Source organism: Ammospiza caudacuta, chromosome 9 (assembly GCF_027887145.1).
Source record: "Ammospiza caudacuta isolate bAmmCau1 chromosome 9, bAmmCau1.pri, whole genome shotgun sequence".
NCBI classification, from domain to species: Eukaryota; Metazoa; Chordata; class Aves; order Passeriformes; family Passerellidae; genus Ammospiza; species Ammospiza caudacuta.
In genome coordinates this window covers 19052272-19067164 of record NC_080601.1, presented here as the reverse complement: position 1 = coordinate 19067164, position 14893 = coordinate 19052272, and the positions used below count along the sequence as shown (strand labels likewise).

Below are 14893 nucleotides of genomic sequence, written 5' to 3'. Positions count from 1 at the left end.
TTTCCCTCCCTTTCCTACCGGGTGGCAGAGGGCTGCCGTGGGACAGCATCTCCGGGCGCTTCCTGCGGGAACGCTTCCCTGCCACAGCTCCACGGGCGAGCGGCTCTGCGTTCGTGGCACTTGCGCCTGTGAGCTTACCTCTCGTCCGTCCGAGAGACAGCCGGGCATGGCACGGCTCCCTTCAGCGAGGCAGCCGAGCCTGCACGGACAGCAAAGGGTTCTGTGCTGGCAGGGCCGTCGCTACCGGCACCGGGCGCGGTGCCGCTGCCCGCGGGGAGCGCGGCCCGTGGGCCGGGCGGGGCGGGCTCGGTGCCGGGGGCGGGGCGGGCATCGCCGGCCGCACGGGCTCCATTTTGCGGTGTGGCTGCGGAAAGAGGCCGGAGGCTCCGCAAGTTCCCCTCAGGTGAGGCGGCTGGGGGGGAGGGTGGAGCCCCTCGCCCCAGCCCCGCCGGCTCCGCTCGCACCGCCCGGGGGCTCGGCCGCAGCCCCGGCTCTGCTCAGACATCGCTCGGGGGCTCGGCCGCAGCCCCGGGGTGTGGATGGAGCTCCGGGCAGCGCTCCCCGAGCCGCGGCCGCCCGCGGTTCGGGGTTCGGCAGGTGTCTGGCCGAGGGAGGCACCGCCTGCCCCCGGGAGCCGCACACCCGGCGGGAGCTGCCCTGGCGCTGCGGAGCGGGAACGACCTCAGGTGGCCTCGGGAGAAGTGGGTACCGGGACACCGGGACACTTGCCTCCGCCCGCAGCTCCACCTCGCCGGAGGGCTCGCCGGGCCGGCCCGCGGCTGGTGGCTGTGGGAGCGGGAGGAGCCTGGGGCGATGCGTGACTGCCCTGAGCAGAGCGGGGCAGCCGCAGGCGGGGCCCTTAAAGGCCGCGGGGGCGGGCGCGGTGCCGGCGGGGCTGCGGGGCCGGGCGGTCCCGGCGGAGCAGCCGCCACGGGGAGACTTCTCGGTGTTTACCGGCCGAGCTCCCGCCCCACGCACGGAGCGCGGCGCGCCCGCTGATGCTTCACCGCGGGCCAGTGCCGCAGCTGACTCACACCCGGCCCCCGGCTCAACCCGCCCCGTGCCCATCCGCGGACAGCGGGGGGAAACGACAGTCTGACGGAAAAAAATCTGTCGTTGTTTTGGTTATAAAAATAGTTATGACAGAGCCACTGTTCTACTTGAGGATGCTTGTGCCAAATTTCAAGTCCATTTTTTCCCGCCGTCATTAAAAGTTTCATAACCTGGCTAATGGTCTCAAATATCCCTGCCCAACTGGTTGGCAACATGCAGGATGGGATGATCTTTACCCCTATTCCCCCAAGTCCCTCTGTTAAAAATGTGACTAAAAAAAAACCAGTTACTGTCAGGAAATAGAAATTTGCTCCACAAATGAATAAATACCTCTTCTTATCAAATTACCATTTTACATGGTATAGCTAGGGTACTGCTCTTCTCCCAGGAACTACCCCTGTGAGCGGCGCAGTGCAGGATGATGGATACAGGTGCTTGGTGCAGTCCAGAAACCTGCATAGTTTCTGTCCTGGCAAAGGGTTCAAGCTCCCTCCTGCTGGCACCTCAAAGTGTATTCTGTATTTTAGAGCTTTCTGGAAGTTTGAGCCTCTTACCATGCTTAAATGTGTGTCTGACCCTAAATAAGAGTGATAGTTAATTACTATGAGTTGAAGATGCTTCCCTCCTGAATTCTGATTGTTATGGTCAGATGTAGAAGAGAAAAAAAAGGAAAGTTCTGTGGGTTAATAGCAGATTATTCAAGTGATTTAACAGATAATTAGCAAGCAAATACCTACTACAAACTCAAAGATAGTGACTCACAGTGAAAATATCTTTTTTATTTTTCCTACCCAGAATGTCATACCCAGGTTATCCCCCTTCTGATGGCTACCCTGCTTTCCCAGGTTATCCTGTAAGTATGGCTCTTAAATGTGTTGCATTCCTAATGCACTTGTGTTCTGTGAATACCCCTTCTGACTGTGGTCCATGTGTCTGTAAATAGTAGCTAGCAGTAAATAGTAGTAGTCAGTTCAGGTACCCTGTTCTCTAGTCTATGGTCTTTGTTTTCCTCTGTATATCTCTGGGAATGAGTTTACAGCTGTCACACAAGAATTCCAAGAAGGAAGCTTAGTTTTTTTAGTGACGCCCATTGTTCCAGAAAAGTCTTTGGTCTTGTTTTATTTTATCTTGTGAGCTTGGTGTTTTAAATATAGCTGTCTCATCTCAACAATTCTTTTTATTTTTTAAAGTTTCTTCTGTAAATAGGAGGCCCTTCACATGTAGGGTTAGAAGTAATCTCTGAACCAGTCTGTACAAAATACTCACATAGCCATATCCCAGGATTTACAGAGATGTTCAGCAAGCTTCAGTGGTCACAGCCATCAGGAAGAGCTTGGAACACTTCACTCAAGTAGCCCAGCTTTCATATAACACCAAGTAAATATTTTTCTGAGGATAGAGGACACTCTGTCTTGACTACCTTATCCACAGGACTGTTCCACCTTCATCTCACAACTGAATGGACTAAAAATTTGAAGGAAACTTAATGGAAGGCTGAATTGTATCAGGTATGGCTGATACTGCAGTCTTTCTGATATGCCTGCAATATTTTTCAAAGCTAGAATAATCTCTGTACTTTTATGGCACTGATGATGGCACTTGCCATGCTGTAATTGTGGGAATTTTGCCTGTGTTCTATGTAGTACAGAACCAGACTTAAGCACGGATCAGCCTGAATGCCTTTAAGATACTGAAAAGCTATAAATACATGTATAATATAAACATATACATATAAATACGTGCAATAAATTCTCTGATGATTTTGCTTTACAATCTATCCTCACTACTTCTGAAACACTAAAGTCAGTCAAATGAAAGACAAACATGTTAGAAACAAGAACTCCAGGATTTTTCTTCCCTTAAGGTTCTGCTGAACCCTCGTGATTGTAGCTATAGTTTACTTTTAACTACATCTGAAAATATATTTTTTCTTAGCTAACATCTAAAAAATAGCCAGCTTCAATGAATTAATTTATAAGACCTTTTAGACTTGTTATCAATGATTTCCTAGTCTCATTGATGATGGCCAACGAGATAACCAATTTAAAAAGCATATGTGAAATTGTTTTTCTCTGCAGCACCAGTAGTAATCTGAGCAGGGCTTTTGAGGATCCTAATTTTGGATTTATGAATCTAAATTCTAATAAAATCTTTTTGTTGACTCAGGCAGAGAAATGTTAGACTGTACCTCTAGGGAAAAGAATATTATATAGCCTGGGCACAGAAATTTGGGGGTAGAAATCTTGGGCAGCCAAACCCAAGAACATTTGATTTAGGCTTTTCTGCTCTGCACTTTATTTGTTTTCTGGGGTCAAGAATGAATGTGTACTATATGTAATGTGTGATTCGTATTTTTAAAGCAGTAAAGATGATTCCCAGCAAGTGAGTAATGGGTCCCATCCATTATGCTTCATTATGAAGCTGATTTTGAATGCCTGATTTCTAAGGTCATGTATAATGATTTTTACTTTACAGGGCTTTCCCTTAGAGATCTAGATTATCCAAGCAAATATTTCTAATATATCTTAATGCTAATAGCACCCTTTGTGGTGTGGCTCGTGAATCATACATGTAGCAAAACAAATATATATCTGTTAGACTTGTTCTTTTTATTTAAAACCTGTAACAGCTGTTCAGTCTGACTCAGTGATCCAGATTTAATAATTGAATGTCCATGCTTTATAACCTGGATTCCAAAGGAAATGGGGAAAAAACCCCCAAAAAAGTTCTTACCCTGTAACATTTGAAAATACTGTTTGGGCAAGAGAGGCAGAAGTTTCAAAGCTACTATGATCTTAAAAGTCTTTTAACAGGGGTGAGCTCCTAATGCTTCAAAGAGAGCAAGCTGAGCTGAGCTCACCTCCTCCTTGTGTGGGATAGAAAGAGAAGCTTTCCAGTAAAGGACCAGGAGTCACAGTGGCTGACGAGTGTGGCTCAGCACTGAGTCCTCAGGGAGGAAGGCTAATGGACAGCAGGCTTCAGCAAGAGCATCTCTGCAGTGCTGTGTCTGCTTGTGGCCTCCCAGTACAACAAAGGCATGGACGAAGAATGTGCAGGGAAGGCTGCTTACCTGGAGCAGAGCAGGCTAAGCACAGATCCGTTCAGTTTTCTGCTGGCTGAGGAGGAGCAATAGAGACACTGGAGCCAACTCTTGTCAGATGTACACAGTGAAAGGGCAGCTAGCAAATACAGCTTGCAATTGCAATTTGGTTTGAGGAAAACATTTTTCTCGAGTGGTCAAAAACTGGAACAGGGGCCCAGACAGGCTGTGAATTTGTCATTCCTTGTATATACTGAAAACTTGACTATCAGCATGAGCTCACCCAACTCCAAAGCTGGCGGTGCTTTGAGGGTGGATGGGATCACAGGTCATCCAGAGGTGACTTCCACCCTGCATCAGTCTCAGATTCCATGTCAACATGGGAGATGCATCAGAACACCCAACCAGGAGGACTCCACCCAGGCTTCAGGAATTCTTCTGCTGCTCTGAGCCCTACAACTAACTGTATAATTCACATTGTTATTATACACGTGGACATTTTGGCAGCTTGGGAGTTTTTACTCTTATGTGCTGTTAACAGGCATACAGACATCCCATTTTTGTGTTTCAGCCAACAGGACAGGAGTCTGTCTATCCACCAGCTGGTCAGTATGCCTATCCTGCTGTTCCTGGAGGATTCCCTCCATCAGGAGGAGGGACCTATCCTGCAGCACCACCAAATGCTGGGTTTCCAGGGGCAGCAGGGTATCCTGCCCCAGGGGGCTACCCCGCTTCGGGGGGCTACCCTGGAGCTCCCCAGGCTGGAGGAATGCCACCTTACCCTGGAGGTAAGATCCTTTGTTAGAGTACCAGTCAGGAGTGATCTCCAGTGTAAAGCATTCCCTGTGCTTGTCAGAAACAGCAGAGAAAGGCAGTTTTGTTCAGTGATGGGTGCAGACAGCAGCACGCAGGCAGCCAGGTTGCCATCCAGCAGTAAATACCTGAGTGCTGCTGGCAGAGCCTTGCTGATTCTGGGTCACTGCACAGACACAGAGAAACCGGTCTCTTACATAGTTTTGTTTAACAAGCTGGCTCCTGGTGTGTCAAGAAGTCAAGTACAAAATACTAAGTGTGCTGAAGTCTTTTTTTTTCCCCTGGCTCCTCCAGGCCCTGGCTTTGCTGTGCCTCCCACGGGGCCTGGCTTTGGTGGCTATCCACAGCAGCCTCCTGCCCAAAGCTATGCTGGAGGTGGACCAGCGCAAATTCCAGGTATGTCATCTATAGGAAACTCCAAGCATCCATGGTTAAACCAAGAAACTCCAGGATAGGTAGTAACAAATTAAGCCCTTACCTTTGTTACTTGTAGCTGTTGAGGTTCCTATGCTGTGCACCTCCTGCCACCTTTCCTGACCAGGCCACTGAAGGGCTGATAAGAACCATGTCTGTAGGTGCTACATCCAAAGGGGATGGCTGTCCCTCAATAATGGTCATGATGTAGTGGTTTAGGTCCTTTTTCAAACTGCAAATATCTGATGAGAATTGTGAAACCCAGAGTACACATTCAGTGAGTATCTAGCAGTTAATCTCAATTGCCTTTTTCAGATCTGTGTGTTCACAGTGATTCCTGACACACTGGAGAAAGAGGAAAGGAAAATGCACACATTTGCTTAAAATCAGTGCAGTGTTTTTAATGCTTTGAGTGGTCAGTTGCTATAGAGATGATTTTCTTTTAGAAAATCATATACAGAGATATATAGAGATTATAGAGATGATTTTTTTTACCTTAGAGATGATTTTCAGTTACTTTAGAGATGATGTCCTGGAATGTATCAGTTGTGTTTTAAAGAAGTTCAAAGCAGCAAAACCTTTTTGTTTTATGGTTGCTCTGTTAACTCTAGTACTAAATTGCTATTAAACTGATAAGGAATGTGCATACATATTATGAATAAAAATAAAATTCAAGTACAAAATATTAGTTTTAGCTTTTGTATTACTAGTGCTTTTGATCACAAAATGAGATTACTTCAATCCTTTTTGCAGCAATGAATTCTGAATATTTATTCTTTACATGCTAGGCATTTTAAAATGTACATAACATCTTTTAAAGAGATCATGGAACACACATTTTTTGTTTGGGCCATCTTGGCTTCTGTCAAAAATAGCAGAATTTCATAAGGAGAGATCCTTCCAGTTCCCACAGCACCAGTAAGTTTAGTATTTTTAGAATTGCCTTGCTAGTGTATGTACCAAAATGCATCTGTGATGGCTTCTTCCCACTATCGGCAAGGGAAGAAATTCAGTTACAGATTGTGGTAGGTACCATTAGGAAAGAGGTTGTGTGCAGTGGTAGGTTTGACTTTATATTCAGATTAGATGGCTATATTCAGATTAGATGGCATTTCCATAATAAGAGGAGACCTAATTCATTTCTCCTTCCTTGTTCTATATTTTCTCTAGGATTTCCTGGTGGACAAGTACCCTCCCCAATGCCTGGTCCGGTACGTGCTCTTTTCTTTTCTATAATTAATCTTATCTGGCTTCTGTAGTTTTAATGTTCTTACAGCTGACTTCCAAAGGCTTTGGTTTTGTTCTGCATCAGGAGTTTCCATCTACCCTCAGAGAAACGTTGCCCTGATTCTGTGTTAGAGGAAAAAACAGATAACTAATGGAGAACTCCTTCTTAAGTACTGATTGCAGAGTTGTGATTTTAATTTGAATTTTTATTGTGTAGATATCTAGTTACACGTGACTCTTATTTTCAGCCTGCTGCAGTGGTTCAGTGTACCCAGGGTACAATTCAAGCTGCTCCAAACTTTGATGCTGGAAGGGATGCAGAAATCCTACGCAAAGCTATGAAGGGTTTTGGTAAGTAAGAAATAGAAGCTTTAGTTCTTATTGATCTAACTTCTTAATGCCATTTTGTTGTTTTCTTCAGTGCTTATTTAACTATACGTCCCTCCCAGAAGCTTTTCAAAAATTACCTTTTCAAAATGGCTGGGGTTATTTAGTAGATGAAGTTACACAGAAAATTTGGTGGACTTAAATAGCAGCCTCTTATGTAATTATGCCCAAATGCAACAGTATAAAATGCACAGTTTTGGAGGGACTATATGGCATTCTTACACGACACTGCCCTTCTGTTTCCAAGGAACTGATGAGCAGGCCATCATAAATGTTGTTGCTAACCGCTCCAATGATCAAAGGCAAAAAATCAAGGCAGCTTTCAAGACTATGTATGGCAAGGTATGTTCTCTAGTTCTTTGAATTGGGAAACAAACCCAAACTTTCAGCTGCTGCTTTAACTGCCTGGTTGCATTTTAGTCCTGGGCAATGATTTGAGCATTTTTAAATGCACTTCTTTTGGTTATAATCCTTATGTATTGGGAGACATCGGGTATTTGATATAGGGTTGTCCTGATACCTGGCAGAAGGAGGGGTGGGGGAAGGCTGGAGGCTGTCTCTGTCCCTGACCACACAAGAAGCTTCTCTAATGCTTGACAGAAAATAATCAAGCTTAAACTGCCCTTGTATTAGTGTCTGAAACTACAGATTTTTTTTGCACACAAACCAGCACTGAAATCTTCTTTTTCCCAAGAAACAAACTGAGAAATGATTGAGGATTGGATAGTAAATAAAATTCCAGGTTAATTTAATTTCTTCCCTGTGATTGTTGCAACCTAAAGTGAAATTTTGTAGTTGTGGCATTAATGAGGAGATAATGGAGAAGAGCTGAGCTGTCAGAGATTTGGACAGAGGGAAGTTCTTAATAAGAAATAAAACAAAGCTTTACAGGAAAAACAGCACAAAGGTACAAAGGTAGAAATAAATCATAGAAGTAAGTTCTAGTTTGATCTTTCTTCAGTATATAATCTATATAATCCTGACACTCTGCAAAGCCCTTTCTATGTTTATAATTGAACAGGATTTAATTAAAGATCTGAAGTCTGAGTTAAGTGGTAATGTGGAAGAATTGATTCTAGCCCTCTTCATGCCTAGTACCTACTACGATGCCTGGAGTTTACGTCATGCAATGAAGGTATGGTATTCCTGCAAAGGAAACAGTTTAAACTGTCTTAAAATGCTCATCTAAGAATACCTGGTCCCAGCATTGTTGAAAAATCCAATAGTGTCAAACAAATCCTGGGATTGCAGGGCTTAAAATTCTTTTCTGCTGCATCCCTAGTTCCAGACAATTTCTGCAGGATTAGGCAATTAGCCAGGGCAAATGTCCATTCAATAGAGGAGGAAATGCTGCAGGACAGAACCTTGTTCTCTACCACCTGGGCATAATTTTTGCTAGAACCTAGAAAGGGCCAGGGTTAAAACCATAACCCCTGTTTAAACTAAAGGTATATGCATTTCCTTGCTAGAAATAAACCTTTGTTACTGAAAGATATTTTTGAATTTTCCCTTTTTTACCCCAAAAAGATGATGAAAAGGTAATTTCTTAAAGTCAGATGATGGATGTATCTGTTGAAATATAAAGACACCATTTAGAGATTAGGTGAGTTAGTTGGTTTAAACTTTTAACTCAGGTAAACTGGTATATCCAGTTTACTGGAATGTCTTGCTTGAGCTGCAACAGCTAGCAAGTGGAAATGAGTAACTCAACCCATGTATGAATGCACACCTTCTAGAGAACATGGAGCTTAAATGAAGATCTGCCTTTAATGGGGAATAGCCACAACCATTTTCAAAAATTCATAATATAAGATTACCTGGAAGTCTCACATACATCTCCTCTCCTACAAATCCTTCCCTGAACTGAGATGCTCATGCCAGTAAGATCCGCCTGTATACAGAAATCACAATTAACTTTTATTCTGGAGAGAGGGAAGCATCTATAAAAAGTTCCACATTGTGGAAGCAGCCACATTTAGATAGAGAATACACTTGTGTACTGACCAAAACAGAATTTACATGTGTACATTTGACTTTAATGATTATTATAAGGCTTTACCTTCCTTTGATAAATTTCCAGATTAAGGTTGCCAAAGAATTTCCTTTCCTAAACCATTTTGCCTTTAACTTTGGCCAGTGCCACTGATATGGATGTATAGGGATGTTTTGGGGTTTCAGTTTCTCTGAACTGGTGCAGAATGGCATGTTTGAGGAATCTTTATTCCATTTTAAGTACACAGGAGACTCAGTGCTTTCGCACTGCAGGGATACTGCTCTTACAAGCTAGATTGTATTAAATTTTGAAATACCAGATGACTGCCCTATTTCACAGTTGAAGGAAACTGCATAGATAGTGCTCTGTATTTATGCCTTTCTTTTCTCTGCCTGCAGGGAGCAGGCACTCAGGAGAATGTGCTGATTGAGATCCTTTGCACTAGGACAAACCAGGAAATTCGTGAAATAGTGAACTGTTATAAATCAGAATTTGGAAGGGACATTGAAGAAGACATCAGATCAGACACTTCAGGACACTTTGAACGACTACTTGTATCTATGTGCCAAGTGAGCTTTATTTTTTATTTTTTTATATAAGATAACAGTGTACAGTCTGGTATGTTTAGTCATAATGGCTCCACAAATAGCCTGTGCGTGCTTAGCATGAGGCAGGTTTTTAAGAAATTAGCCCATGGTCATTAATTTATTCCCTAAGATATGACACTTCAGTCCCTCCTCAAGAGATACTTCTCATCTACAAATCCATTATGAATTCTGTGACCTAATTTAGCACCCTCAATAAATATCAGAAGTTATGTGGAAATATTGTGCAGATGCAACCAAGTGAATCCCTAAACCAGTGCTCTACACTGCTGTTAGAGCAAGATGCTTTTTATTTTTTGCATATATCAACAAAGCAATCTGGGTGAAGCTGATTGGATAATCTCTGTGGTATGCAGAATGCCTGTGAGAATCCCTACAAACAAGATAAGACGTGCCACAGGGCAAAACCTCCCCTTCAAGTTACTCCAGTGCCTGCCTTCCCTTTATGTCACCAGATGTAGGGAGGTACTGCTGTTGAACTCAGATAATCACTGGAGCTCTTTTATCCCATATCATTTACTAGGGCTTATTTTGTGTTGAAGAATAGTAACGTGCCATTACTCATATTTAGGAAGAAATATGTAACTAATGCAACTTCCCACATTTCTCTGATCAATTTGCCTATTTCTGTTAGAATTTCTATGACACCATCTTATTGGCTTCTTCCTTTGTGAGAGTTCAGCTATGCTCTAGATATTTGGTTAAAAGTCAAAATCCACAAAAAAGCAAACCTGGAGAAGCTCATGCTGCTAATTTTTATTTTGATAAATCCAGTAGTTTACAATAACTGACAACCACATAATTTAAGTAGTATATTAACCTCTATAGATACAACAGTATTGGAGAGAATGTATTCAGCCTACTCAGCCAGTATGTTTAGTAGTGTCCATCCATGCACTGGGCAGCAAAATGCCAAAACAACCAACAAAGCACATAAAATGTAATATAAGCCCTACTGACACAAGTGTAGTAAGTGGTTTCTAAAGACATTCTTACTTGAAATAAGCAACTTATAAATAAAATAGGAAGGAAACCTGAGATATTTCAGGTGTGCATATTCAGTAAGATAATTCATTAGTTCGTTTAGGAAGAGTCTTTGCAACTTGAAGCCTAGAAACAAACAAATCAAGAGAAAGCTTACATTATTAAGTAAAATAGAGAATTAAGTACAGTACTTAATTAGAACTATGAGATGGTTTGTAGGGGTGAAGTTATCTGAGTCAGTGTATCTGCAGTTTAAAGCGTGTCCTACAGATAGTGTTCTAAGCCACTTTTGTATTTACTTCCTATAAAGAATATTAAACCAAAGAGAAATTTTAAAGCAATGTAATGTATTTCAAACGACCTCTCTTTCTGCTTCAAGCTTTAAAGATATATGCTTGGGGTCTCTGTACAATGCAAGCAGTTAAAGCATAGCTTTCTCTCTGAAATTTCATTTGAAATCTGTTGTCTTTGCATTAAGGGTAATCGTGATGAGAATCAAACTGTGGATTATCAAAAAGCTCAAGAAGATGCTCAGCGTCTGTACCAAGCTGGTGAGGGAAAACTTGGGACTGATGAATCTTGCTTTAATATGGTTCTGGCAAGCAGAAGTTTTCCCCAGCTGAAAGCAACAGTTGAGGCATACTCCAGGGTAGGAGGTGTTCACTGATTTCAAATAAGCTTGGTCAATGTATTTTAAATTAATTTCAGTTGCTACTGCATTTCATCATCCTCATATTAATCTCATTTATTTGTAGATTGCTAATCGTGATTTATTAAGCAGCATTGATCGAGAATTTTCTGGAAATGTGGAACGTGGTTTGAAGACCATTGGTAAGTAATATGTTCTTCCCTCCCCTCTTATCCTTTAGGAATTAAACCTAAATGTAACCAAAGAAAAATCCAATTCAGCACTGGCCATATGGCAACTGATCACATAATCAGAGACTCTGCTAGAACAGAAGTAGCTTCAGTTATTCAAATGATTCATCTTGTACTGAAGTGAAGAAAATAAGCAACCATCATGAAGAAGTCAGTTTCAAATAAGAAAAGGCCACATAGAAACTACTTGTCACTTCTCTGGGAAGGCAGGCAAGTGCTCAGAACCAAGGGTCACTGGTTAGTGCTTGTAGCTGTGTAATTCAGAGTTCTGCAAAAGGGGTGTACCAGTGTCACAGAGCTGTGACTGGGTGTGCAGCTCCTCAGCAGAGACAGCTGAGCCACCCACACAGATAACCTCAGAGCCAACATGAACCCACTGAAGGCACAGTTCCTTTTCCATCCCCCTCCTCACCATCATCTACCCCAAAAAGCTCAGCTGTGGCTAAGGACAAGCTTAGAAAAATAGATGTTGTTTTGAATTCACTTTTTCCTACTGACTTGCTATAATAAAGCAGTTCAACACAATTCAGCACAATTAACTGATGATGAAAATCAGTAATATTTAGTAGTAAATCTGGAGACACCAGTCATATCAGTGCTTACCCAAATGACAGCAATTCTGTAGCCATAATGGATAAGCAAAAACTTACCAGAGTATATTCTACTCAAAAGTTTAATGGGAAAAATTCAGGTCTGAGAATCAGATAGAAGAACAGTGGCTTGTCTCTGAGCGTGAACAATCTACCTGAAACAAGATCTATTCTATAACTACAAGAGTTGCAGAAGAACTACTACAGCACCTTCTACATTTGGACTTTTCCTAGTAAGATTCTAGCAATGGAACATGAGTAAAATACCTTGTGTCCCAATACCAAGGAGAAGAACTGTTTTAGAATTACCTGTTGAGAATTAAGATTTTAGAGTTTTGAAAAGCACTTCCAGAGGAGTTAACTGCTACTAACTGTAAGTTTTTGTGTGAGGGAATAACTCATTCGATCAACTTGAAAATAAGTTTAGTTCTATAAGCAAGTCCTGTTATTCACAGTAACTGGATCTTCACTAAGACCAACCTCTAGCTGTCTACACCAAAAATCTTGCCAAGTTGATCCTGCCAAATATCACTACATGGGATACATTACTGGAACTAATCCTAACAATATGCTTTATTGCAGTGCAATGTGCTTTAAATCGCCCAGCCTTTTTTGCAGAAAGACTTTATTATTCTATGAAAGGAGCTGGCACAGATGATTCTACCCTCATCAGAATTGTAGTCACTCGCAGTGAGGTAAGAAATTCTCTCCTTTGTAGCAGTCACATGCAGCAGAAAACCATCTACCAAAACCAGCTTGTCACTCAGTTCTCCTTTCACAGGTGTAGAATCATGTACTCATGAAGCTTTTATGGGGCTCACATTTAGATGCATGTGTTAATTAGCTTTAAAGTCAGCTTTCACATAGTAATTTAATTAACTCTGCCTAGATTGCAGTAACTGCCTGTTTTTAACTGTTGTTGCCCGTCTAAGTAGCAAGTGAGCACCTCCAGGTGAGAAGTTCACCTGTTCACAGTTAGGACAGCACAATCTTAACAAAGCATGGAACAACTGCTGCACTCTGCTTTGGGAGCTGCTCTTCTACCCCTGGAGGGACCAGCTGGCTTGTCCACTGCACAGTGTTAATCACTTCACATCTCACCCTTGGCATTTGTTCTCTGGTTCACAAGGGAGGAGATGTGGGGTGACTGTCTAGGATTTAAATCATACACTGTGGTTGAGTTTTCTGATTTTTTTGTCTTTGCATAGATTGACCTCGTGCAAATTAAACAGATGTTCACACAGATGTATCAGAAGACACTGGCTGCAATGATAGCAAGTGATACAAGTGGTGATTACCGGAAGTTGCTGCTGGCAATTGTTGGGCAATAGAAGAGGATTATCTGGTTTTTTGGTTTGTTTTTTTTTGAAACAAACTGAAGGACATGAAACATGCTTTAAGTAGATACCAACTATCCCTGTAAAAGAATAATTTTAAAGGTTGCCTAATCAAATACGCCTTCTTGATGATTCAGTAAGCTTTTTGCACTTACAATGCCTTAATTTACAGCACATAATATTCTTTATTGTATAATAAAAGATATATCTTATCTATTAGACCCCAAGCCTTAGTCTTTTTGACACAGACAAAACCAATTCCCCTCTACTGGATTCCTGCATGCATCTCTGTGGGAGTCAACTGTTTCAGCCAAATGAATCTGCAGAACTCAACAAGTTTCTGAAATACCTAAACTGCTGAACTTACCGCAGAAGACAAAGCCCAAGGCTGTGATGTAAAGCATTTTACACCCTGTCCCCTTTTAATATGTTTCCATCATAATGTTGAAAAACATGCGGATGCACAGTTTAAGTCACAATACACTGACAGTTTAGGGGCCTTGGCAGAATCTGACTGCACTCACCTATTAAATTCCTTAAATTAGTGGTTAGGTGAAATGGTAACTAAGGCAACAATGGAAAGGAGAAATCATCTTGGATCTGATTCTCAAGTCTCTCTTGTAAAGGAGTGGGTTATACAGTAGCTGACCAAGCAGTGAAAAAGCATTTATTTAATGCTAAGCTGTAAATGCAACCCAAAGCAGTTGTGATCTACACAATATAAACGGCTATGTCAATGTTTTCAAAGGATTTAAAGAGAACAACTTTGAACAGCACATATGGGTGTTTTAGAAAGATGCAATGAATCTGTCCCCAACCATAAATTTAAGAGAAGCTTCAAGTCCAGCAGTAATAAGCAGTGTGTTCTTTCAGCAGTTCTTTAACAAGTAACAATTGTATTATAGGACAACCTCACACAAACAGCACAAACCTATTTCTAGTATTATCAGACAAAAGTCGCTAGGGCTGGTAGAGCTGGTTCCAAGATGACAAACCTTTCACTCTGCACAGCATGAACATAGAGGTTTTTACACAGCAACAACAGATTATCAAGTGTATCATACAGAAAATCTTATGTGTTTTACTTACATCAGTAGTCTGCAACCTAAATCTGGTTTTAGACTAGCAACTTTTTCTGATACTAACTGAGAAATACAGTTCAGCTGGGTCAGATTAATTATTTCAAATACAAATTAGATGGAAGATGTTTTGGAGAGACTAGAAGACATTCTACTCTGTACTGCTTTGGTCATCCTTAGTGCAAGCATCCACTGAGATAGATATACATGTGTGTGTATAGATAGCTATCCATCAATAGCTTTCCAAGCTTGACCAAGATTCTTAAAAGCTTTGGTTCTCATCTGTTCCTGAACAAAGTTCCTTACATATGAAGCACCTTAACACTTAATAATTAAAGCATATTATTGCATAAGTGTCTTTTTATGTGACTGAAAATCCCTACCATTTCACTTGTCATTCAAAGCAGAATATTGATTAAATCTGGTTCATATACTAGCACAAGGAAATGAACAGATGAATTCTATTCTATGTGACTGTAAAACATTAAGCTG

At 41.7% G+C, this 14893-nt stretch overlaps 2 protein-coding genes across 2 annotated transcripts in view; one reads left to right on the top strand and one right to left on the bottom strand.

Annotated features, from left to right (window-relative positions):
• The first annotated feature begins 324 nt into the window (after window positions 1–324).
• Window positions 325–13538, top strand: ANXA7 (annexin A7). The gene is made up of 13 exons (XM_058810618.1): window positions 325–403; window positions 1849–1906; window positions 4665–4881; window positions 5201–5302; window positions 6491–6531; window positions 6796–6898; window positions 7182–7276; window positions 7956–8069; window positions 9326–9496; window positions 10995–11165; window positions 11272–11347; window positions 12568–12680; window positions 13194–13538. The coding sequence occupies exons 2-13, from the start codon at window positions 1850–1852 to the stop codon at window positions 13314–13316; spliced, it is 1383 nt and encodes a 460-aa protein (XP_058666601.1). The 5' UTR covers window positions 325–403; window position 1849; the 3' UTR covers window positions 13317–13538.
• PPP3CB (protein phosphatase 3 catalytic subunit beta) overlaps window positions 10337–14893 on the bottom strand; it is a 45971-nt gene continuing 41414 nt past the window's right edge. Inside the window, exon 15 of the transcript XR_009275066.1 lies at window positions 10337–10642. The gene's annotated coding sequence lies outside the window, so the exon portion shown is untranslated. The remainder of the gene's footprint in view (window positions 10643–14893) is intronic.

Coding starts and splice junctions, on each gene's coding strand:
- ANXA7 (XM_058810618.1), top strand. CDS start 1,850: ATGTCATACCCAGGTTATCCCCCTTCTGATGGCTACCCTGCTTTCCCA. Junction 6,899..7,181: donor CAAAGCTATGAAGGGTTTTG/GTAAGTAAGAAA, acceptor TCTGTTTCCAAG/GAACTGATGAGCAGGCCATC. Junction 11,348..12,567: donor ACGTGGTTTGAAGACCATTG/GTAAGTAATATG, acceptor GCTTTATTGCAG/TGCAATGTGCTTTAAATCGC.